Raw genomic sequence first — 25,558 nt, forward strand, 5'->3', positions numbered from 1 at the left:
GATAAAAACACTATGTAAAATTATGTATCACTTTAAAATATCTTCTCCATTTGAACAGCTAAAACCATTTTGGAGCTGAAACAGAAATTTGATGCTTTGGAAGAAAAAAATGGCAGAATTAAAAACTAAGGACTGATTCACATGAAATAAAAATTAATGGGGTTAAAAATTTTGATAAATAATATGAATGTTAAAAGTGCTGAATATTAATAAAATTAAATTTGAAGGGGTCTATTTAAAGTATTCTTTTTGGAAGTAATATATGATTTCTACAATCCATTATAATGCTGATTATAAATAATTATAATAATTGAGACACTATCTTAATATGGTTGTGGGGTTTGTGTGTTCTGAGGAAGAAGAAAGCTATGCCAAAGTTTCAACCATGCTAGACTGGTCTCATCAGAGGAGCCAGACAAAAAGTGTCTCTCCCATAAACAATATTGTGAGACATAATTTACAGAACCCATACCCGACTGATCATCACCTATGTCAACAAGAACCATGCTAAGTCTTTATCTTGAACCAGGAAATTTCTCATTTACCTGATCCTCAGAAAGAACAAAGCCATCGGAGAATAAAATCAACAGCCAAAGAATAAAACAAGAGAAAATGAAATGAAGAATAATTAAGTTGTAAAAGGAGTGGCAGAATCTGGTGGCAGAATCAAAAGTGGAATAAGCACAGAGGTTTTATGTAGACATAAACCGACTAAATCCAACTTTGTTGACCCTTGTCTAATGCCAAGATAATGGGAACAGTTAATTGAGCAGATTCTTGGATATAGACATGATTAATAAAACAGACATGATTAATAAAACAATTTAATTGGAACTTCACATTTGGTCCTGATCTTTTGCACCTGACTCAATCTACTCAATTCACTCAAAACTTCAACAGATTACAATGAAAAAAACAGAATGGTACCTGACCCACAAGTTGGCGTAGTGGCTGAGCAAAGTACATTGGATGCCGTTATGTAGTGCCAGGATAGTTTGGAAACCAAAGTGCACAGTATGTCATCTACAATGCTTCAGTTTGTCCAACAAATGTGGAATTCAACCTCAACCCCCACTGCCCATAGCCTCAGCATTTTCACTTGCTCCAGCAGCTCTGCCAATTTTTCTGAGAACAGCTTATCAGAAAGATTTGAAGGAGAATCAGAATGGATGGGAACCTCATAGCACAATGTGAGTTGTTTATGGGAATTCAAGTAGTGGAATTTCCAATTGACCAGTTGTGAATCTCCTTTGTATTAAGTCTCCTAACAGCCTCAGCATTGCAATGGGCCTTCCACAACATGAAATGCAATGACCCTATAGCTAACTATCAGAAACTCATGGCAAACTTCAGGGGCCACTTCAGGGATACAGTAAGAGAAAATGTGGCTGGAATCATGAGCTCCAACAAAGCACACACAAAAAAGTATGGCAGTACATAAGAGAATTCAGACTAGGCACAGCAGATTTGGAGCAGAATGAGGCAGCTCTCATGGCTCAGTTCAGATAGGATCCAAGTGATCAAACTGCTAGTGAGTTCATCAGGCAAGGAGTTCCATAGACTCTAGACCAAACCTAACAGATTTGCGTTAATATTGACTTATATTTGGAAGAGATTTGTGCCTGGCCAATTGTTGCAGAAAGCCAGCAACTCAGTTTTACTATTCAACCTTTGTGCTACTGATGCCAACAGGGAATGAACAGGGAGGAGAAGAGCCCATGCAAATAGGAGTGGCTAGACAGTCACTGACCACAGAAGAAAGACAGAGGCACAGAGTCTTGGCATTTAGTTTTTACTGTGAAAAATCTGGATACATGGTCAGCAATTGCCTTTTCAAAGCTTGCTGGAGAGGAGAAAGATTCTTCAGCCATGAGAGAGAGTTGTCCTGGACACAAATTCCAAGGCCAGAGAAATAAGCAACGTTACTAGAGACTCAAGAGCTTGCTGGAGAGAGAATTCAAGCATTAGAGAGAGCTCAACACTATTTCCCTATCCCAGGACTGGGAGTAAACCATTGTAATGCTAATGGATTCAGGAGTACCAGCTCACTTAATAGATTTCCAAACAGTTAAAGCATTAACTATTTGGCAAGAAGGTGACAAGTAACAGGGAGAACGCAGAACTATTTAACTTGTTTTTCCGCATCTGTCTTTACACAAAGAGAAAAAGCAGACCAACCTATCAAAAATAATGCCATAAAAAACAAGAGTAGAAACACAAGTTAAGATAGACAAGAAAATGGTAAGTGAGCACCTATCCAGCCTAGACGAGTTCAAATCACCAGGATCAGATGGATTACATCCCAAGGTTCTCAAGGAACTGGCAGACGTGATCTCAGAACCACTGAATGATATTTTTCAAAGATCCTGGAGCACTGGGGAACTACCAGAGGACTGGAAAAGAGCTGATGTAGTTCCCATCTTCAAAAAAGGGAAAAAATGGATCCAGGAAAGTACAGACCTATCAGCCTGACCTCAATACCTAGGAAGATTCTGGAAAAGATAATCAAACAACGAATCAGCGAACACCTACAGGCAAACCAAGTCATTACTAAAAGCCAACACGGGTTTGTCAAACACAGATCATGCCAGACAAACCTTATTGCATTCTTTGACCAAGTGACAAAATTAGTGGACCAGAGGAATGCTATGGATATAATTTACTTGGACTTCAGTAAGGCATTTGACAAAGTAGATCACAACCTACTACTTAATAAGATAGAAAAATGAGGGTTAGACAGCATCACCACCAAATGGATTCGTAGCTGGCTGACTGGCCAGTGTGTGGTCCTCAATGGAACTACATCTACATGGAGGGAAGTGTGTAGTGGAGTGCCCCAGGGCTCTGTTCTTGGCCCAGTGCTCTTCAACATCTTCATCAATGATTTGGACGAGGAGATAGATGGGGAACTCATCAAATTTGCAGACGACACCAAGCTGGCAGGAATAGCCAACACTCCAGAAGACAGGCTTAGGATACAGGAGGATCTGAACAGACTTGAACACTGGGCGCTATCACTGTGTTCTGAGGAAGAAGAAAGCTATGCCAAATCCTTCTGTTAATGCAACTTAGGATTGCATTAGATTTTCTAAATTGCATTAACAGATATGGATATGACCTCCAGGAAGTTACACCTGGTAATATGTCTCTATTTGCAATGGAAGGAGGGGATTTGAAATACAAGAGCAGGACTATTGTTCCTCCACCAGTGAGGCTTGAGGGAATGTTCAAAATGCTGCAGTTTGGGAAAGAAACTAAAACAACAATTGAAATTGCATATAAAGAAAATCTGTATAAAGTGTTTTATAGATGGCACCTACCACCTGTTAGACTAGCAAAAATGTTTAAAAATATGTCTAGCAAATGTAGGCAAAAACCAGGCACGTATTATCATCTTTGGTGGACATGCCCTAAAGCAAAAAAAATTCTGAACAAAAGTTCATACTAAGTTAGAAAAAATGTTTAAAAAACTATAAGAACTATTTCTATTAGGCACTGTATAATTTCAGGAAAATATGGGAAAGAAAATGTATATTTAATGGTACATGTATTCAGCAGCAAGAAAAGTTTTTGTGCAGCATTGGAAAAATGAAGAAACGCCATCTGAAGATGACATAATTAAGAAAATAATGGAATGTGCAGAAATGGATAGACTAACATTAAAGATTAAAGAAAAATAAGATACAGAATATTTTCAAATAGGGGATGTATTTTACCAATGATTGGAAAAACGGGGTACTTTAATATATGTTATTAAGCTAAGACCCAGACAACACATTGTTTATTAAGCACTTATGAACTATAAACATAAACATATACACACACACGTATAGATAGATAGATAGATAGATACATACATACATACACACATATATATATATATATATACACATATACACATATATATACATACATACACATATATACACATATACACACATACACACACACACATATATATATATACACATGCACACACACACACACACACACACACACACACACACACACACACACACACACACACATATATATATATATATATATATATATATATATATATATATATATCCATACACACATATACATACACACACACACACACAAACACACACACACACATATTAATGCTGCACAGAACATTAAGACACTTCTGGTAACCTAAAATGGCAACGGACATTAAAGGCTATATAGCATCTTGCCCTATCTGCAGAGAACTAAATCCCACTATCAGAAGCCAGCAGGTTTGTTTCATCCCCTTCCTATGCATCCCCTCCTCCATTGATGGCATACTCTCTCTCTGGATATAATTCATTTACCCCCAGTCAATGACTGCATATCCATGTTACTCTTAGGGGATCTTTTTACTAAGATGTTTCACTGCCAAAGAAATAGCTCAACTTTTGGGGAACCACGTCTTTTGCTATATAGGAATGGGTGTCCAGACTAATTTCTGACTGGGGCAGTTAATTTGCTTTGAATTGCACATTATAAGAAGAATTTCCAACTTTAGCCAAATAACCCAGCCAAACCAGACAAAGAAGAAATAGTGCAGTTCTGAGCATAGCTATTGGGACAACCCAAAGAAATACAACAAGAATGCAGCTTGGATAACGAAGCCACCAATCCTAATAATAATATAATTTATTAAATTTGTGTGCCATCTGACAAATGGAATAGTTGCTCAGCATTGTCTGAATATACAGTCAAGATATTGCAAATAGAATTTGAACTGATTAAGTATGTCAATCCATTACCATCAACAGAGAAAAATAGCGAAAACTAAAGGAATCAAGATACCTTATGAAATAACATCAAGAGTATAACAGAATAACAGAGTTGGAAGAGATCTTGGAGACTTTGTGGTCCAACAATTATATTTAAGTGGTTATTCCCTATGACTCCAAGATCCCTCTCAACAGTTACTGTGAGAAGGAACTTGGAGTCCTAGCAGACAATCATTTGTGTGCAGCAGCAGCCAAAACAGCCAATGTAATCCTAAATTACATTAACAGAGGGATAGAATAAAGATCACTTGATGTATGGATGAAGATTACTATAGATACATGGGAATCCATTAGAGTTGATAACTCTAAGCAAATTGAAATCAAACATTCCCATGTTTCCCTGAAAATAAGTAGCACCCAAAAAAAAGACTTACCCTGATTTTGGGGAGTGGGCTTAATATAAGCCCTACCCCCAAAATAAGCCCTAATCAGGACCCCGCCCAGTCCATCCCACCTCGCTGCTGCAATGGGGTAGGAGGCAGCACAGCACATTGCGCCACTGCTGCCATGAGGAGAGGCAAGTGGAGGAGGTGGAGCTGCCCATGAACCCCACACCCGCTTCCTTCTGTAACCCACCAGGCCATTCTTTGCTCAGCTATCTTCCCTTTCACTCATCTCCCAAGCTGGGCTGCCATTCTACAGAGGGTGGGTGAGGTAGACCTGGTCCCCCTCTGCCGTTTCAGAGCCAAGGGGGAATGACAGCGAAAGGCTGCACTGCCACTGTGTGCCGCTGCAGGGGATTTCTTCATGCTTCACCCTACAGATCACCTGCTTGGAGGCAGCCACCCCCTCCTTCTCCACCAACTCTCCTGTGGCTTGTGCCATGACTGGGCAGCACAAGCCTTCCCTGCAGCCTCCCTCTGCCAGCCCTATGTTTCCACCACTGGAGAGAATGGAGAATGGGGAGCAGAGCGGCTCTGTGCAGCGATGCAGAGCAGAGCACTTGTTTGCCACCTTGCATCGCCCTGCATTACCCCGCATCTCCCTTGTCCGTTCTGGAAATGGTAGCCCTGTTTCCTGCCGCTTTGTTGCGATTCCTCGCCATCCAGTGGACCTAGCAGCTGAGTCTGGGGAATCAGAGGAGGAGGAGGGCCTGAAGTGACATCAAAGTCAGAGGAAGGCTCTGAGGAGCTCCAAGACTTACAGTCTGATGAGGAGCCTGGCCCCTCTACTTGCACTCAGGCTGAGACACAGCTGAGTTGGACAGTGATGTCTCATAGATGGAAGATATCCAGGATGCAATGGGGCAGCTCCAAAGGCAAAGGATTTCCATTAGGCATTAGGAAGCCACGCCTTGGCTGCATAATAAAAGGAAGGTATGGGAGGTGCTGGTTGCTGAAGGCAACCGTTCATGTTAAAGAATTGAGTTTCTGTGAACTGTGTTTTGTTTGCCTTGGACATTTACTCAGGTCTGTGAATAATAAAAGGGGATTGGTTTTTCCTGCAGTTCCAGCCTGCTTGTTGGAAGAGGAGTTTCTCCTTGTGAGCTGAACAAGGACTCAGGTAGGCTGGGACAGAACACACTTCTCCTACTGATGCTGCTGTAAAGTTTGGCACATCACCTCCCAGCTCCTCCCGAAAACAAAAAATTTCTTCACTAATCTACTTTCCAGCTCTGGCATGTTTCTATCCTGCTGCAGGAAAGCAGAGTTTGTGGGACTAAAAAAGTTCCAACTTCTCACAAAAAAGGAGGTGGCAGCTGCTGCCAGGCAGGTGATCTGTGGGGCAAAATATGAAGCCCCTCCAGCAGTGCACGGCAGCAGCGGAGCTTTTCACCATCACTCCCCCCGGTTCTGAAATTGCAGAGGGAGACCAGGCCTACCCTGCCCATCCTCTGTAGCATGGCAGTCCGGCTCAGGAGGAGAGTGAAAGGGAAGGTCACCAATCAAGGAATGGCCTGGCCAGGGGGGCCCTGAAGAAAGCGGGTGCAGGGCACATGGGGCAACTACACCCCCTCCCCCACCTGCTTTGCCTTGTTGTGGTGGTCGCAGTGTGATGTGCCATGAAGCCTCCTGCTGCGAGTGGCCGCAGAAGTGGGCCAGCACCCACACGGGCTCCTGCTGGACGGGGCTGTTGGTGCCACCATCACAAAGTGAGACAGGTGTCACAAAAAATACAAGACACCCCCGTAAAATAAGACCTAATGTCTCTTTTGGAGGCAAAATAATATAAGACCAGATCTTACTTTCGGGGAAACATGGTAGTGAATTCATTAGAAAAGTGAAGAAGATCATAAGCCTAAACTAAGTACCAGAAATACCATCAAGATGATTAACACCTGGGCAATTCTAGTCATTAGATCCATAGAACCAGAAGCCCTGGATAGGAAGATCAGAAAAATACTGACAGTGAATCATGACATCCAGTTATGTAGCAATAGTGACAGACTCCATCAGTTTATAAATACTATTTACAGTAAGAAGCATTTGGTCAATTTTTGTGTGTTTGATTTGTTCTGCTCCCCAAAATGTACAACCATCTCTTTGCCAGAAAAAGCCATTTCAGAACTATCAGCATTCATTAAAGCAGCCACACAAAACTAGTAAAAACTTTAACCTAACAATACTTGCAGGGCAAGCTATTTATAAATATACTGGGAATAAATTCCACATTTATTAGTACTGATGATGTTACCTAGTTAGGTAATGAAAAGTCTGTAAGCAAGCAACCAAGTTCAGAGAGCACCAAGTGTTTCACTGATAGAATATTATCAATCTAAACAAAGTGGGAAAATCTCAGTTCCTTCCATATTTCCATTATACTTTATACCAGTGGTTCTCAACCTTCCTAATGCCGTGACCCTTTAATACAGTTCCTCATGTTGTGGTGACCCCCAACCATAAAATTATTTTTGTTGCTACTTCATAACTGTAATTTTGCTACTGTTATGAATCGTAATGTAAATATCTGATATGCAGGATGTATTTTCATTATTACAAATTGAACATAATTAAATTCTATTCCATTCCATTCTATTATTCTATTCTATTCTATTCTATTCTATTCTATTCTACTCTACTCTACTCTACTCTACTCTACTCTATTCCATATTGTCTAATCTCTTCTCTCTTCCATATTGTCTATTCTATTCTATTCTATTCTACTCTACTCTACTCTACTCTACTCTGGTCTGGTCTATATTCTATTCTATTCTAGTTAGACAATTTAGGATCGTCTTCTTCCTGGTTATTCGAAAAAGATTCAGTTATAGAAATGACAACTTTCCGATCATTCTCTACATCTCCCAGCTTTGTATTTGGAGTGAAGTGAATCCCAAATTGCCCTTAGTATATTTTATTATTTTATTTCAAAACAGTTAGAGAGGAAGGTAATTTCCCTAAGAACCGTCTGCCGTGGCGCTCAAGGAGCTCCTGTCTCTCAGCCTCGCCCCTTTCGAGGAGGAGAGTTCGGGTGGAGGGAGCAGAGGGAAAGCGTTCTCTTCTCACAGAGGAAATTGGCCTCGGTGGCTCGCCGTACACGAAGCCTTAAGCAGCATGAGAGTTGGAAGAGCGAGGGGTTCCCCTTTCCATCCTGCTGTGGCGCTTGCAGCTTTGTGGGATGGTACTTTCACGCTCGCGGGATTTGAAATGTCACAATGGCTCAGAATGTTCAGAGTGTTACACTGTTTTTCACACTGCCCATCACTTGCCTGGGGGACCGTGCGGAGTGGAACGTGTCCAGCACCGATGCCCCACTCCATTACAAAATGCGCGTGGGACGCAGGAAAAAGCACCCTTGGTGGGGAGAGGAGGAGAAACACTTTTAATTCGCGTTCTTCTTTTTCTCCCCCACACCCATTTCTTGCGTGGCTTTGAATGGGCGATTATTTCTGAATTCTAGCTTTGTCCTTAGCTTTGGAAACAGCTCGCCGAAAACTTTATAAGCGGTGTGTCAAGCCCCTGGGCTTGACATGAACTGGTGGGGGACAGGGAAGAGTAGCCAGCGGCCAGCCGACGTCCGTATGCTGCCCCGGGGTGCCACCCGACTTCCGTGGACCAGCTGGGAGTCGGCGAGGCTGCCATGCACCGCGGCCGCCTCCCTCCATTGACATTAACACTGGGGAAGTCCCTACCGCCAACTGGATGTCAGAGGCATGCCAGCCGGACGCCAGAGGGACCGCCTCTTGCTTCAGCCGCCCCTCGCTCTCACTGGATGCAGGGAGAGTCCTGAAAATTAGCTGGCCATCGGTGGCAAGTCAGCCAGATGCCGGAGAAATTGCCTCCCACTGCGGCTGCCTCTCCCTCTTGCTGGGCACCGGGGGAATCCCCGGAAGCCAGCTGGGGGTCAGGGGGTCGTCCCTTGTCGCAGCTGCCCCTCCTGTGTTGCCAGTGGTCAGGGGAGGCTACCAGTTGCCGGGGGAGCTATGGCCTCATAGAAGAGCGTGGAGTCTCAGTTCCTAAGACCATTGGAAATATGTATTTTCCGATTGTCTTAGGCGACCCCTGTGAAAAGATTGTTCGACCCCCAAAGGGGTCGCGACCCACTGCTTTATACTAAGGTTTTTCCAAGAGTTATTTAAACTCTAGGAATAGTTATTTAAACTTACTATATAGCAGATGCTGTTCCAATCCTCTACTGAAATAGGTTGAATGTGCAAAAGGAGAGTTCTCCAATTGTAATGCATGAGCACCATACAGTGGCTATCTCTTTAAGTACATCCAAGCTCCTGATCTAACTACTTACTAGAAAATACTAAAATGCAAGTATATATTTATATAAAGCTGCTATGATTCTCTTCTGTATATTAGCTTTCCATATGCATGAATGCATTCAGAATTGTAGCGGAAGACAAAGAATGTATTTGCTGAACATTTGAATACAGTCTATATACACTCTCACTGGTTACAACAGATCAATCATAATTGCTTGCAAACATGCAAAAATAAAAACAAAGCAGAGGGATGTTTGCAGTCAGGATTCATTTTAAAGAATATTTTATTGTTGTTTTATTTGCTTATGTTTCAAGTATCAGAATCACTCATTTGGTTAAGCACAACCAAAAAAAGAAATGAACCAAACCAAAAAGAAATGCAAGTGGAAAACACTTCACGCTTTATAATTTACACTAATGTACATTACACATAATTTACAATATTAGCATATGATGAATGCTACTGAAATGTTTCATCAGAAAATTAATGTTCACCTTTGCAGCTATCAGACAGCAAACTCATATTAAAATTAATTTTGAGTACCCAATGAATCCATGAATATGAATTATATATTCATTATTTAAAACAAAAATCCATTATATAAATCTCAATGGATTAATGAAATTCAGTAGATTATCCATATTCACATTTGTGTCGATTGGTCATAAAGAGCAGCCATAGTGCAGAATTTCACTGTTAACTGCCAATGGTTTAAATTAAGGTGTGTAAATCTTTTAGAGTATTTTGGAACCTGCAGAACTCTGCATTAGTATTAGAGAAATGAGGTTTGCCATTTATATACTATCTGTGCATTAACCTGAATCAAAGTTACTGCACGTTTTTTTAAAAAAAGTGGCTGCTTTAATAAGACTGGACAGCCGAGGACTTCCGGTTTTGCGTCACAGCGAGATGGAGGCAGGAAGCCATGGCTCTACCTTCCGTGTCTGATTTTGCCCTGCTGTGGGCCCTAAAAAAGGGCTTAGTCACCCCAGAGAGGTGAGGAAGAAGGAGGGGTGTCTCGTCAATCACGGAGAGATGGCGGTCTTTCCGTTCGATCCAAGAAAGCCCTCCATACTGGCAGGGGAAAGACTGGCTACATTCCTATGGCCAGCCATTAGCTGCTGACAACCAAAGAAGAAAAGCACCTATTAACACATCATAAACAGCATGTTTGGAACTGGGTAGAATATCTATCCTTTCTTTACTATTTTACAACAGAATTTCCTGGGAAAGCTTCCCAAGAAGCTAAAAACCATTGAATGTGAATGGAAGTGGTGTTTTAATTTCTATGGGGGACAGAAATACGCAATATTGAAGTGGAAGTAACATAAAGCTACAGTTTTTAAATTTGAGAATTGAGATAATTATTAAGATTTTCTCTTTGGAAAAAAAAACATTGAGGTGAAATATAAGAAATCAATCCTTTGTCTTAAAAGTGGAAAATGGATTTTGAATGAAATCTAGTAGTGAGTACAGCACTATAATTAGCTTCCTGGCTGCTTGGTGACTCCTAGCTTAAGGGAGAACAGCTGGCAATAAAGGAAAATATTTTGATATACTTATCACCCTGATCTTTTTGGACTATAAACACCTACTGAGCATGAACTTTTAATCTCAAAAGCTAGTGAGAGAGAAAGAAAAATTTGACCTTTGGTTACATCTGGCTGGGGGAGAGTTTTGAGCTGTTTTTAAGGAGATTGAATACTTTGAACACTTTGAACATTGTGGATTATAATCTTGCCTGACTGACAATTTTTGCATGCCTGAGACAAAGGATCACTATAAAATATTGCTTTTGGGACTAGACCTATATTCTGGAATCTATTGGATTATAAAGGCTACATATAAAGTCCAAAAAGCTAGAGGAAACTTTGTTCTACTCTTACTGGGACTGGTGATATTAGAGGATCTCCGGAATGATGCTTCGAGAAAAAACAAATGCCTTTCATAAGGAAATATTCTCTACGCTACAATTCACCAAACAATTGTTGCATACAAAGAGGATATAAAAAGAAACTATAATGATACTAAAAATAATTTATATAATATAAACGAGCAAATCTCCAAATTAAATCTACAACTAGAAAGTTCTGGAGACAAGCCGTTCCACATTAATTGTTCTAACTGTCAGGAAATTTCTCTTTAGATCTAGGTTGCTTCTCTCCTTGATTAGTTTCCATTCATTGCTTCTTGTCCTGCCTTCAGTTGCTTTAGAGAATAAGTTGACCCTCTCTTCATGACGGCCCCTTTGATGTTGGAATGCTGCTATCATGTCACCCTTAGTCCTTCTCTTCATTAAACTAGACATACCCAATTCCTGAAAACATTCTTCATATGTTTTAGCTTCCAGTCCCCTAATCATCTTTGTTGCTCTATTCTGCACTCTTTCTACAGTCTCAATATCTTTTTATATCATAGTGACCAAAACTGGTTGCAATATATGTGGTCTTACCAGGGTATTATAAAGTGGTACTAACACTGCACATGATCTGGATTCTATTGTTCTGTTAATGCAGCCTAGGTTTGGTTTTTTTGGTAGCTGCAGCACACTATTGATCATACTTAAGTGATTGTCCACTAGGAGTCAAAGATCCTTCTCACAGTTACTATTACAGAGCCATGAACCACCTATTCTATACCTGTGCGTTTAAATGGTTGTCCTTACTTAAATGTAGAATATTTTCTCACCAATGAATTTCATTTTGTTAGATAGGACCCAATGTTGAAGTCTGTCAAGATCCTTATGTATCTTGAGCCTATTTTCTGGAGTGTTGGCTATTCCTGCCAGCTTGGACAATAAGATATATCTTCTATTTCTTAATCACTTTGTTTTAATTATTTGCCTTTACTGATGTAAAAGAGTCTCTTTTCAATTGTAGTGTGTTATTTCTTTTTGAAGAACTGTGCCATCTTAGAAATACTGTGAGTGCTAAACAATGAAGAGGAAATAAAGAAGCTTAGAATATTTTCTTTCTTTAATTGGTCTTTGACAAGCACAGGCATTCAAAATTTTAAAGTATAATTGGCCTTTTTCTGCCATGATCACTTGATAATGGGATTTATTACTAGTGACTAGTGACTCTGACGTACTTATGGGAAAGCAAGTTTCTGATTTTAACTGAACTTGATTAGTTAAGATACAACTTCAGACTTCTAAATGTGTTACTTATAAGATTTGCTCTTGGACCATAAGGGGGAGTCAAAGATTAAAACAATGGGAAAGCAGAATTTAATTAAATAAACAATAAATAAAGATGAATACCAAATTACAAAAGAGGAACCAACCCAGCTGGATCTCACGAGAACCACGTTGGAGGAATATTCAGACAAAAGAATTCAAGCAAAAGAAATGAAAATTGTTAATCTAGCAATGAAATTGAATGAAGAAACTTCTCAAACCACTGTAAGTGGCAAAAACCAAGTAAATGACAAAATTGATTTTTTTGAAATACACAATGAAGAATAAGGCTATTCATTATGAGAATGGTTTAAATAAAATTGTCCTAATGGAACTAAAGAAAGAACTTTCAGGTACCTTGAGCCATAACAGAACAAGTCCTAGATCTCATTCCAAATCTGAATTAAAGGATCCATAACTGCTTTTTCCTTTTCCATTTCTTTTTATCCAACATCTCCTTTTCACACTTTTTCTCATTTTTATTTTCATTTGTATTTTATATTATAATATACTCTGATACAATTAATAAAAGACAAGTTGATTGTGTTGAAATCAGATATGTGCAATGATATAAAAGTCAAGGTTAACTACCCCTAGGAGAGGACAATTTTATGGAACAGCAGCAGGGATTACTCATATTTTATTATACTTAATATGCAAATAACCAATGGGATAAGTTAGGTATGCCTTTCCTATTTCATCCATCAAATGTGCAAACCTAACATTTAAGTAAAACAGATATAGATTACAGATAATAAGAGATAGAGATTAGATAGAGATAGATAGATAGATAGATAGATAGATAGATAGATAGATAGATAGATAGATAGATAGACAGACAGATATGCAAAATGTTTCCTTCTGAAAGAAAAATATAAAACATCTGATGTAAAAACAGTAAGAATGGGTAATTACAGCTTTGAATAAACAGCATAAAAATGTAAATAACAGCATTAATTATAGAAAATATACTATTTCTACACAGAGAGAATAATACATACATGTTCAACAGATATTGTATTTTCTGGAATGTCCATTAAAAATAGCATAATATTTTAATTTACACAGAAGTAACTCACTACTTTGCACTTTTTCAAGAAACTTACAAAAAAATAAGAAAATAAGAAAAGGCCATGATATTCATATGAACCTCATTAATTGGTCGTAATGATATTCAACTGATCTTATTTCCAGTAACACATGCTACTATATTTAAAAAGAGGAACTGTTCCTCTACTAGATGGTGCCACTGATTGTACTGAGATATTTCTCACAGTAAATATAACATATAGATATTATGACTAGCTTATTATTGATATCAGCATCATCATTATTTTCTATCAAATGTCAATAAGATCATAAAAACAGAACTTACTGACTGTTACTTTATCTTTATCTCCCAGCATGATATTGTTTGGAGTGAGATCTCTATGGACAATCCTCTTCTCTTTGTGCAAATACCGAAGAGCTAAACACAGCTTAATAACAACAACAATAATAATAATAACAATGATGATTATGATAACAATCTTAATGCAATACAAAGCCAGATACATCAGCACTAATTAAACAACTTTTTAATGGCAATAAAATTCTGAAGCATAACACTGAAAGGATAATTTGTGAGTGTCCTATAATAAGCAAAATGGCTACTACAGTTCATTAGAAGATCAAAGTGTACTAGTCACATTTTTTGCTTTGCAGAACAGCTGAGAGTACTGTATCCAGAATAGTTGCAAAGAAGGAAACTTACTTCTGTTAAATGCTGTGTGTTGTTTTGCATTTCTTCTAAAAGGGAAGGAGCATGTAAACTCTATCATTAGAGGGAAATTGACAGAGTTTTATTTTTGCTAGATTCCTCAAGAAAGAAGTTGCCTTTAAAACATTATGGTATTATGGACCATATTGTCTTGATAGACTTTTGGCAAAAAGTTTTATGATTAGTAACTTCTAGTGACAATTTTCTCTTATTGCAAACAAAAAATGAACATGGATACTTCAGAAGGGACAAAAGGACAGATCCTGATAAGTATCAATATATTATTACCATATAATCATTACAGGTGGAAAACCATGTTAGGCTATTTATATATATATATAAACCAGGAATGTGGAGCACCTTTTCCGACTAACAAATAAGCTCGCAAAAAGTTTAGATCTTTCAAAAACATTTGTTAATCAGAAAAGGTGAGGCCACATTCTTTTCTTTTCTTTTCTTTTTTTTGCCATCATAGCCTAACATGGTTTTCAGACTTTTCAGATCCTGATTAACTATATGACCAGAAAAGATGTAGGGGAAGTAATGAAGGGAAATTCAGGTTCTTACTTGAATGAATATATTCCATATTCTCTCTTCTGTAAATTGTTGTTGTTTTTCCTTCAAAGAATGAAAATGTTCTCCAAGGGGTGCTCCTTCTATGAGCTCCATGACTATATACAATCTATCATCTATACATAATGAAACAAAAAATAGTAACAATAAAATAATTGTTATGCAAGGGAAATCAAGCAGGCATATTTCTTGGAAATAATTAAAGCAAACTGATTCTTCAGATGTTCTCACAGGAACACAGCATTAGCCTATGTTCTCAACAACTATGCATTCAATCACTTAATGATGTCTCCCAAAAACTGAACTGCTTAACATCAAACCTAATTCATTGACTATGTGATGTTAGTTATTTTCTTGGAACAGATTCATAATGATAAACAAAAAAATCTCTTCAACTTGATTATAGTTAAAAATACATAGTTTTCAGCAACATTTAAAAGAAAATATTTGTATATCAAACTTGTAGTAAATTAAATATTGCTGTGAGGTGACTTGGTGCTCTCTGAGCTTGGTTGTTTTCTTGCAGAAGCTTCATTACCAAAACTAGGTAATCATCAACACTGGATATTTTAGCAACATTTAACTTACTACAAGTTTGATATTTTTTTAATGTTTTTGTAGTTTTTACGAAGTTTTATGTTGCAAGCTGCCAGAGTTGCTACAGTGAGATGCCAGCAAATCCAAACAAACAATTGTAGGTCTGTGGTTAATTGATTTGTATATTAAGAAAATATCAAATGTGAAATCTCATATAATGCAGTCTGTCTTGAAGAGAAACTTAAGGTCTTTCAAATTCCATTTGATGGTAGCTGCTGAAAGACAATAGCAGTTTCTGATTTGAGAAAGATACTAAAATGAAAATGTAAATAATGAACCTCCAAACTTCTCTATAACCATCAAGAAAAAAATAGAGAATCATGGCTCCCTGCCCACTCACTATGTTCCTCAAACATCCAACTTTACTTATGACCACAACTGAATCTAAAATTTCCATTGCTAAACAAGGCAGTTGTGAGTTGTGCCCCATATTATGACTTTTTTTGCCATGGATGTTAAGCGAACCACTTCAGTTGTTAAGTGAATCATACATTCGTTAAGCAAATCTGGTTTCTCCCATTGACTTCGCTTGACAGAATGAAAGTTGCAAATGACAATCCAAGAACCCTGGGTTGCTGCAACTATCAGTAAGTATGGGGATGCTGCAACATCATCCGTGTGAGAACTGATCATGTCACTTTTTTCAGTGCTGTTGTAACTTTCAACAGTCATTAAATAAATGGTTGTAGGTCAAGAACTATCTGTACTCCCCCATAGATACACAAAGATACATCAAAGTGCAACCCCTGGCTACTCCCAAATTGCCTGCTCCTGCTATCTAAAAACCTCAGTTCTTGAAAAGACAAAGTCTTTTTTAAGCTAACATAATGCTACCTGTTCAAACTTCTAATTTTTGTTTCCAATATATTCCCTTTCCTTCCTATGGCTTAACTAACAACTTAATACTTGTCTAATTAAAAAAAATGGAATATACTTGAATATGTCAAAAGAAGACATTTCTGACATAGTTCCTACTTGATTTTTTTTTTTAATTATGAAAGTAATACACTGTGGATTGTAACTTTGTAGACTTATACTTACTTTCTAAAAAGGTTCTGTGGTATCGTACAACATTGGGGTGATAAAGCTAAAATAAAAACATACAAATATTAGATTAAATATGGGCAGTCTGTGATACATTCGACATGATCCAGTACTCAAATATTTTTTTTCTTTTTTCAAAAAATAAGAGTATGAATGGAAGCACAAAGTACCTTCATACATACCAGAGATGTCAAACTGCCGGCCTGCGCCCCGGAGTGCACACAGAAGCTGCGCCCACCCCATTGCCAGCAATGACAAAACAGTCCCATTACGTCGTGTGACATTGTGAGTTTGACATGTCTGCCTTAAACTGTTTATCAACCCTACCCATAAAATTTTGTGGCAAATCAGTAAGATGATTTCAGTCTGAATAGCATGGAAGTGAGAGACTTTTAAGAAGTGAAACACACCCATCACTACCCTTAACCCCACTTCCTCCAAGAAAAAAAATGGACAAAAAATATTAACCCTACCCATTCTAGAAGCAGTACAACATAAAAGTGATTTTCCTCTAAATGGTAATTATGGCAAATTAGCTTTTGAAAATTAGCATAACTTTTGGCATTTGGGTGGCATTAATGCTTATTTGAAGGGACTGCATCAGTGACAGATAAAAGTATCACAATGTCTCTGTTATGTTTTTAGAATTTATTACTAATTGCAATTTTTTTCTTGATTAGTCTTTAACTGCAAATGTATGAATGGTCACACAGTTCAATTAAGGCTTGCAGTAGGTTAGGAGGGACACGTGCATTATAGTAGTTCCCTAGTCCTCGACAAACTTACTCAGGATGAATAGGAACAGGCAACAGGTAATGAAAAGGCTGAGCAGGGGAATAAAAGTAGGTAGCCAGCACATACTCAGGGTAGCATAGTAATTAAAATAAGACTTGCCCCACAATTTTTCTGAAGCTTATTTTTATTTGGTCTCACCTGTTCTTTAATTATGGTTAATTCAGACACAATGTTCTTCACACTGCTCTCTCGATCTTTTTTATCTTTTCCAAATGCTGGATTGTGTAAATTAATCTCTTTCATTGCTAGAAAGTTTTGGCCACTATGTTTTCTAACCTACACCGGGAAGAAAGATATGAACAGATAGTATACAATAGAAATTAAAATGTAGGACCAAGTTTCCATTTTGCAATGAGAATATTTTTGGATGATATATGAGTAATTGCACGTCCTCTCAGATTTGAGTAGAAAATTAGAATCTCTGAAAACTGGCCAGGTCACACTGTGAGCACTACTAATTATTATTTATATAGCCCACTACAAATTATTTAAAGCAGGGTTTTTCAACCGGTGGTACGCATACCACCTGTGGTACATTGGCATCTGGCAGGTGGTACATGACCATCCTAAAGAAGTGGGGGAGGGGGAGGGGAATGAGCTGAACCAGCAGCAGCAGCACTGCACAAGCCTGAGTGAGAGACGGCTGGAGCCGCAGGGCTGTCAGGGCTCAGCAGGTGCCAGGATCAGTGCTGGGCTCAGCTGATTGGCACATCTTCAGGGCTGTCAGGGCTCAGCAGAAGCGCCAGGATCAGCATCGGGCTGATCCTGGTGGTTCTGCTGAGCCCTTAAGAAGCGCCGATCCTGGTGCTTCCTGTGAGCCCAGAAGAAGCACTGATCAGCTGGAGTTCGGTGCTGATCCTGGTGCTTCTGCTGAGCACAGAAGAAGCGCCAATCAGCTGGAGCCCAGGGCTGATCCTGGCACTTCCATTGAGCCCAGAATAAGCGCCGATCAGCTGGAGTTCAGCACTGATCCTGGCGCTTCTGCTGAGCCCAGAAGAAGTGCTGATCAGCTGCAGTTTGGCACTGATCCTGGCACGTCTACTGAGCCCAAAAGAAGCACCGATCGGCTGGAGTTCAGTGCTGATCCTGTCACGTCTGCTGAGCCCAAAAGTGCCAATTAGCTGGAACCCTGCCCCTACTCTGCAGAGGGCAGATCCCCATCATCTCCAGCCCGGCAGGGGTCTTCCTGCTGCACCATTGTAGACAAAGGGGGGCTCCGGTGAGGAGGAGGTGGAGGAAGAGGATTTAAGCAAGCTTAGCAACTGGAGTGGGGATCCCCCCCAAATCAAACATGCTTTGTGGGTAACAGAAGTGACCAAAACCTACTGCATCCACCCAGCAGATGGGGGAATAAAAAACAATCCCCCCCACTGCCAATCCTCAACAGAAATGCTTACAACAATGAAAACCTCGGACAGGAGGAAGAGCGCGGCTGGGCGGGTAGGCAGGTGCCTTGCTCGGCTGTGGCTTGGGGGGGAAGAGGGCAGCTTCATCTCCCCAAATGCTGCCCTCTCACGAAAGCAGGATGAAAACTCCAAAAAACGACAAGGAGAAAAGGTTAAAACAGAAGAGTGTCTCATGATGGTTTGCTTCCCTACTACCTTCTAGCAGAAAGAAAAAAATTGGCTTTCTTTCATTGTAATTCAGAAGGGAGGAACAGGAGGATTCGGGGGGGGGGCAAGTTGTTTGTTTCAAAGGAAGAGAAAGAAGGGATTTGGGTCTGTGGAGGGCACAGCAGGTGAATGGTGATGGCGCACGGTTTCTGATGTTGGGGAAGGCGGTCCTTTTAAAAGAGCAAAACGAGGCAAAATATAAAAATCTCCCATTCCATCCCCAAGAGTTGGATGCGGATGTGATTTTTTTTTTCTTGTTCAGAAGAGGCACTCTTCTGTTTTAACCTTTTTTCCTGGTCATTTTTCAGAATTTTCATTCTGCTCTCAGCAGTGAGCAGTGTTTGGTGGAGCATGAAGCTAACCCCTTTCTTTCCCCCAAGCCACCAGCTGAGCAAGATGCCCGCCTGCCTGTACTCTTCCCCCTGTCCAAGTTTTTTTGTTGTCATGAGCATTTCTGTTGAGAATTGGCAGGGGGACTGTTTGGTTCTTATTTCTCTCCCCCCCCTGCCGTCTGCTGGGAGGTTGCAGCAGGTTTTGGTTGTGCTGGGTGATTACCCACAAAGCATGTTTTTTGGGGGGATTCCCAAATATCTATCAGCTTCTTTGAGTCAACCAGAAGGAGAGAAGGGGATAGAACAGTGCAAAGATTAACGTCAGAGAAACAGGGACAAGTTTCCCATTTAAAGTGTGTGGTAAGTGGGTATACAGATAGTCCTCAACCTACAACCACAATTGAGTCCAAAATTTATGTTGCTAAGTGAGTAATTTGTTAAATGAGATTTGTCCCATATTATGACTTTTCTTGCCACATTTGTTAAGTGAATCACTGCAGTTGTTAAATTAGTAACACGGTTATTAAATGAATCTGGCTTCCTCCATGGACTTCGCTTGTCAGAAGATCACACAAGGGGATCACATGACACTGGGACACTGTGACCATCATAAATATGAATCAGTTGCCAAGCATCTGAATGTAAATCACAAGACTCTGGGGATGCTGCAACAGTCATAAGTGTGAAAAATGGTCATAAGTCATTTTTTCAAATGCCTTTGTAACTTCGAACAGTCACTAAGCGAACTGTTGTAAGTCAAGGACTACCTATACTTTATAACTTTTTTCCCTTTTTTAGTCATCAAATTTTTGACACCTTGCTAGGCGACAGGTGGTACTCGGATATTGCCATATCCTAAAAGTGATACAATGGGTGAAAAGCCCTGCTCTGGGGTACTGTGGAATGGTGACTTGTAGGTACTGAACTAAGGAACAAGGTATAATTTGAAATTGCAATCTTGACTATGTTAACCAGTGGTGTCAATCTCGCAACATCATGTGATGTGTCACGACGTATCGCAACTTGTTTCCCATTGCCAGCAATGGGATGGACGCGTTTTCACTATGATGCATCCAGACCATGGGCCAGTAGTTTGACATCCCTGATGTTAACTTTCTCAACTATTTAAATATTTAATACAAATAATGCTAAGTCAAATCAACATATTGCCTTCCTTTGTCAATAAAAATAAATATATATTTGCAATCTAGTGTGAGAATTATTGAAAAGAGTATGAAAAACAATATTCAAAACAAATCAAAGGCAGTTTTACCTTATAAACACTTCCAAATGCTCCACTGCCAAGATGATCCAAAACTGCATAATTGCCTATGTATTTCATAGGTGCTTTATTCTGATTAATATTTTCAATATTTTCAGCAATTTGCTTAACTTCATCCTCCTGGTTACAAAAGTTATTGATGCAATTTTAGACAATGATTATAATATATAAAAGTTCTACTTTCCCCTTAAAAACCACTTTTACCCATTTTTTCATCTCAGTCAAGACCACTTCTTTGACTATTTCACTCTTAAATGAAATTTACACGGCTAGAGCACTTGAAAGAAGTATGGTGACTTAAGGTTAACACAAAGCATAAGGCAAAGCATCATACAGCTATCTCTTGTACAAAAGCAGTTTTCATAATTCTCTTTAAAAAACTCTGCAATATTTTATTCAAAGATGACATTTAAAAGCCAGAGTAAGCTGAAACATTTTGGCAGGGACTGAGTTCATTTGAATAAGGAAAAACTACCCACCAGTAATGCATTTAATTTCAATACTAGCTCTTCATAGGCACTGATCTCACGAATATAATGCCCAACATCTATGAAGCTTTCAAACAAGTCTGTAGGAAAGAGCCTATAAAAATATAAATGTAAATACTTATGGACTACTGAGTCAGCTTTATACCCAATTTCATTTCTCACATTTTTAAAACAAATTGCTTTTATAATTTGTGTCTAACAAATGTAGTAAGGGCAAAATAATCCTACAAAGAGGCTTTACCCGTGTGAGTAACACATCACATCTTTCTTACTAAAGGAAAGTTGGTTCAATCCTTTTCCTTCATAAAATTCCATATTTATTTGAAAGAAAGGCTTTTATTAATTTAAGACAAATCTGCCCCATGGACACAAATAAAAAGAAAAATTAAAATTAGAAATTCTTTATAATGCCCAGCTTCCCTACCTTGTCAATCTAGGTTACTAACGCCATTTGACACAATGCAGGAAATCCCCTCTGCCCCACCAAAATGTTTAGTGTTTATGTGTCTGTACAGATAGACAAATAGCAAATTTAGAAATGAGTAGGTCAAAAAGAGAGTGCAGTACAATCTGAATTATTATTGATTAAAACTAATTTACTACCAGTAAAATAAGTCCCCTTTTTGTAAAATTAATTTATATGCAACTGCTATATACTTTATAATTTTCTCTCAAATTACATACACATGGCAAGCAAAAGAAAAGGAGAATTAGGGGAGGGGATATGTGATAGAAATATGAGTTGCATTTTGAAGGAAAGAGAAGAACAAAACCTGATGGAGACAAAAGCAAAGGAAGCAGACAGACAGTGCAAAAGAAGGAAGGAAACACAACAATGATTTTGATGAGCTCAACAAAATCAATTTTATCCATTCATATTTTGTAGTAAATCTCATCAAATGTAATAACCCTTACTCTCGTGTAAGTCCTGTTTAATCTTTAAGAAATTCTGCAGCAATTCTGTTCTAGCCAAAATAAAGCAAGATTAAAGTATGCTAGCTTGATTCTTTCACTTGATTCCTCCATATGTATAAGCTAGGAAATCTGCTATGATGCTAGAGAAGGGAAAAAGTTGCCATCATCTGTTCCGTGCCACTGAATATGAGAGCTCTAAAAAAAATCACTCTGCATGTTTCACATTTTTGATGACTCTGAAATGAATTCAATGAATAACTAAGCAGTAAAAATTTGGTTGACTGCAAAAAGATACATAAAACTAAACCTCTGCTTCCATCTAGCAGTTGTTCTGATTCTTGCATCCCAGAATGAATATATAATGAAACTAAGAACAAATGGAGATCAAATATTTGAAAACTAGCAGCATATGAATAACCCTGACCTTATGAAGAATATCTATCATGCATCCACTTACAAGCAAAATAAATATACGGTTTGGGATTATTAGTGTTTCCTAAAGCCATGTTATGGAGCACAGATTTCTTTTTCTTAATTGAGTTTGGAGAAACACTTCAAATGATGTACATATTGTTTTTGAACAATTCCCACAAAAACAGTGCAAGTGCAGTTAATCATTTCTTGTGAGATGTCATCCCTAGTTAATCAGTGTAATTAAGGGACAACAGGAATGGTTCGGTAATTATATCTGGACCACTCATTATAGCACAGTTCCAGTGCCTTCAGAAATCTTCTGTTATTAAAAATGGGAATATATTTTGCAATTTTATTCCTTTTGACTATATAGAGTTTGGAAACAGGTTTTTATTGGAAATCAGTGTTTTAAGCAAATTTCGACAGGTTTTATGTACACGCACACATTCTTACATACAATAAATCTAAGGTATGGTTCCTTACAATACATGTAAAGTATAATACCTTACATTTACTCAAAGGAAAATAATCTTGGAATATAACTTGTTTTCAGCATACCTTTTAAAAAGATGTCGATTCCTTTCCATGCTGAAAAGAAATCTCAGGGCTCTGAATGCGTAACACTAGAAAGAGAAAAATGCACAGAAACAATTCCATACAGGATTGGAAGCCACATTTGGTTTCTCTTGCCTAAAGTTTCAATGCCAATAACAAGCTAAAAGACTGAACAATTTTTAAATTAATAGAGTAAAATAGTGTAATAATAGAAGAATATTTATGAAACTATTACCAATTTGTTGTCTTTTCTAGTCTTATATATTCTTATTAACCTATAAAATTGATTACATTAAACTTATCAAACGGCCTCAGAAGGCATAGAGAGGGATGGAGAAAGGGACTTTTCTTGATTATTTTACTCTTTATTCAAAAACCAATAAAGAAATTCATAACAAACCACATTATTTCTGTTTCAAAACTGCAACTATTGGCAGTGAAAATCCATAAATAAATAAAAAAGATTACCTGTAATAAATTAGCCTTTGCTACATTCCTTTGTTTATTAGGTAAAAGCAGCTTTGCTATTGTATATACCCCATTCTCCTAAAAAGTACATATGGAGGAATAATATTTCAGAGAACACTCAAATATTTAGTAATAAAGAAGAATTCCTAATAGTCTGTCAGATTCACATGAGGAATTTATTGTCTATTGCAAAACTATCAGCAAAGACAGATACTGTTCATTTTGCAGCATGACCTGCAAGTTAAACAGGCTTTAGCTGACACATTTGCTCTTTAAGATACATTCTTATTCTCTATATAACTGTTAGCCATGCTGAGGCAGAAATCAATAGCACGCCTTCAGTAATTCAAATTACACGCAATGCTTAATTATAAAATGATTAAGTGGAAAATATAGGCCCTACAGTCCTTATATGAGTGGACAACAGAACATTTTAACCAATATTATTTGTCCACATAGTTACCAGAAGGTAAATTCAATTTACCCTCAGACTTCAGTTTTCACATGTTGTGTGAGACCAAGCAATCTTATTGTCTTCTCTTCAAACATCACCTCTTCCTGCTCAAATCTGATCTAGGCTATATTATTTATACCTTCTTAATATTTTCCATAAGAATATTCATTCCACCTCCTTTCTGTTTAACCTTATTCCTCTTCTTATATCTTCTCTATTTTAACTTCCTATGAAACATAGTATTTGAAAGTGAAATTTATGGCTCTTTTTTATCTCATGCAGGTAAAAACAGTATCAGCTGAGACATCTGCAGATATTTTGCATCCATAACGAATTGGGATAAAATACATTATATAAGTACAAATAAAAAGTTAACCTCAAACATATTTAAAGACTTCTCACCTGTACTACTTGATGGGCATTGGTGTCATTAAGGACCAATTCAGTAACTGCAGCACAACAGGCTAAAATAAATCACCAAAAAAAAAATATTTTACATTGCTCCTATATATGAAGATATTTATCAATTGTATGCTTCTTCAGTTTTAAAATAATATTTTAAATTATGCTACTAATCCTTTTACATTTTATAATTTATGTAATCTGGGAAACACTACAGACTGAGGAAAATAAAATGTCTGTGGCTCCATATCCACCTTGCTCTATAGGACAATCAATATGTAGATATCTGTAACAGAACCTATTGAAGTTAATTTTTAATTGATCCATCAATCTTTGATTACCATTTAATGCGTTGTTCAGGCACAAATAACTTCATTGATATAAATCATCACAGGACTACTGTACCTGCTTGAAGAGAAAATGTATTTTCTTGTATTTCATGAGGGCTTAACTCTTGTGATAAATGAAGCTGCTGGATTCTCCCAGCTACGTTTGCACTAGATAAACCCCCAATGGAAGAACGATCTAAAAACAGACTTCGTTCCCTAAAAAAGAACAAGAAACAGTCGGTATATATCTTTAAGGTGATTGGCAATTAAAATCTTGAATGCATATGTTCTGTGCATCCTTGTACATTATGAGTCAGTGTGAAGTAGTAGTTAACGATTGAATTAATAATAATAATAACAATAACATTGGAAGGGACCTTGGAGGTCATCATGTCCAACCCCCTGCTCAGGCAGGTAACCCTATACCATTTCAGACAAATGGCTGTCCAGTCTTTTCTTAAAAACTTCCAGTGTTGGAGCATTCACCGCTTCGGGAGGCAGGTTGTTCCACTGGTTAATTGTTCTGACTGTCAGGAAGTTTCTCCTTAGTTCTAGGTTGCTTCTCTCCTTCATTAGTTTCCATCTGTTGCTTCTTGTCCTGCCCTCAGGCGCTTTGGAAAATAGCTTCCCTCACTCTTCAGTTCCTGAGATATTGGAACACTGCTATCATGTCCCCCCTCGTCCTTCTCTTCGTTAAACTAGACATAGTCCATTCCAGCAACCCTTCCTTATATGTTTTAGCCTCCAGTCCCTTAATCATCTTTGCTGCTCTTCTCTGTACTCTTTCTAGAGTCTCAACATCTTTTTTACATCGTGGTGACCAAAACTGGATGCAGTATTCCAAGTGTGGCCTTACCAAGGCATTGTAAAGTAGTATTAATACTTCACATGATCTTGATTCTATCCCTCTGTTAATGCAGC

The 25,558-nt window shown here is 38.2% G+C and overlaps 1 protein-coding gene across 20 annotated transcripts in view; it reads right to left on the reverse strand.

Annotated features, from left to right (window-relative positions):
* NEK10 (NIMA related kinase 10) overlaps window positions 1-25,558 on the reverse strand; it is a 126,585-nt gene that overhangs the window by 69,329 nt on the left and 31,698 nt on the right. For 16 of the 20 annotated variants that reach the window (XM_039343709.1, XM_039343712.1, XM_039343710.1 and 13 more), the window contains 10 exons: window positions 24,714-24,853; window positions 24,309-24,370; window positions 23,453-23,530; window positions 22,988-23,052; window positions 21,092-21,194; window positions 20,604-20,732; window positions 17,524-17,661; window positions 16,588-16,633; window positions 14,944-15,065; window positions 13,993-14,095 (listed from right to left, as the gene is read on the reverse strand). In XM_039343709.1, the coding sequence (XP_039199643.1) occupies window positions 13,993-14,095; window positions 14,944-15,065; window positions 16,588-16,633; window positions 17,524-17,661; window positions 20,604-20,732; window positions 21,092-21,194; window positions 22,988-23,052; window positions 23,453-23,530; window positions 24,309-24,370; window positions 24,714-24,853 (986 nt within the window). The remainder of the gene's footprint in view (window positions 1-13,992; window positions 14,096-14,943; window positions 15,066-16,587; window positions 16,634-17,523; window positions 17,662-20,603; window positions 20,733-21,091; window positions 21,195-22,987; window positions 23,053-23,452; window positions 23,531-24,308; window positions 24,371-24,713; window positions 24,854-25,558) is intronic. The other 4 variants (XM_039343719.1, XM_039343725.1, XM_039343727.1 and 1 more) reach the window with 2 other exon arrangements.

Source organism: Crotalus tigris, unplaced genomic scaffold (assembly GCF_016545835.1).
Source record: "Crotalus tigris isolate CLP2741 ecotype Arizona unplaced genomic scaffold, ASM1654583v1 scf7180000017871.4482833, whole genome shotgun sequence".
In the NCBI taxonomy this organism is placed as follows: domain Eukaryota; kingdom Metazoa; phylum Chordata; class Lepidosauria; order Squamata; family Viperidae; genus Crotalus; species Crotalus tigris.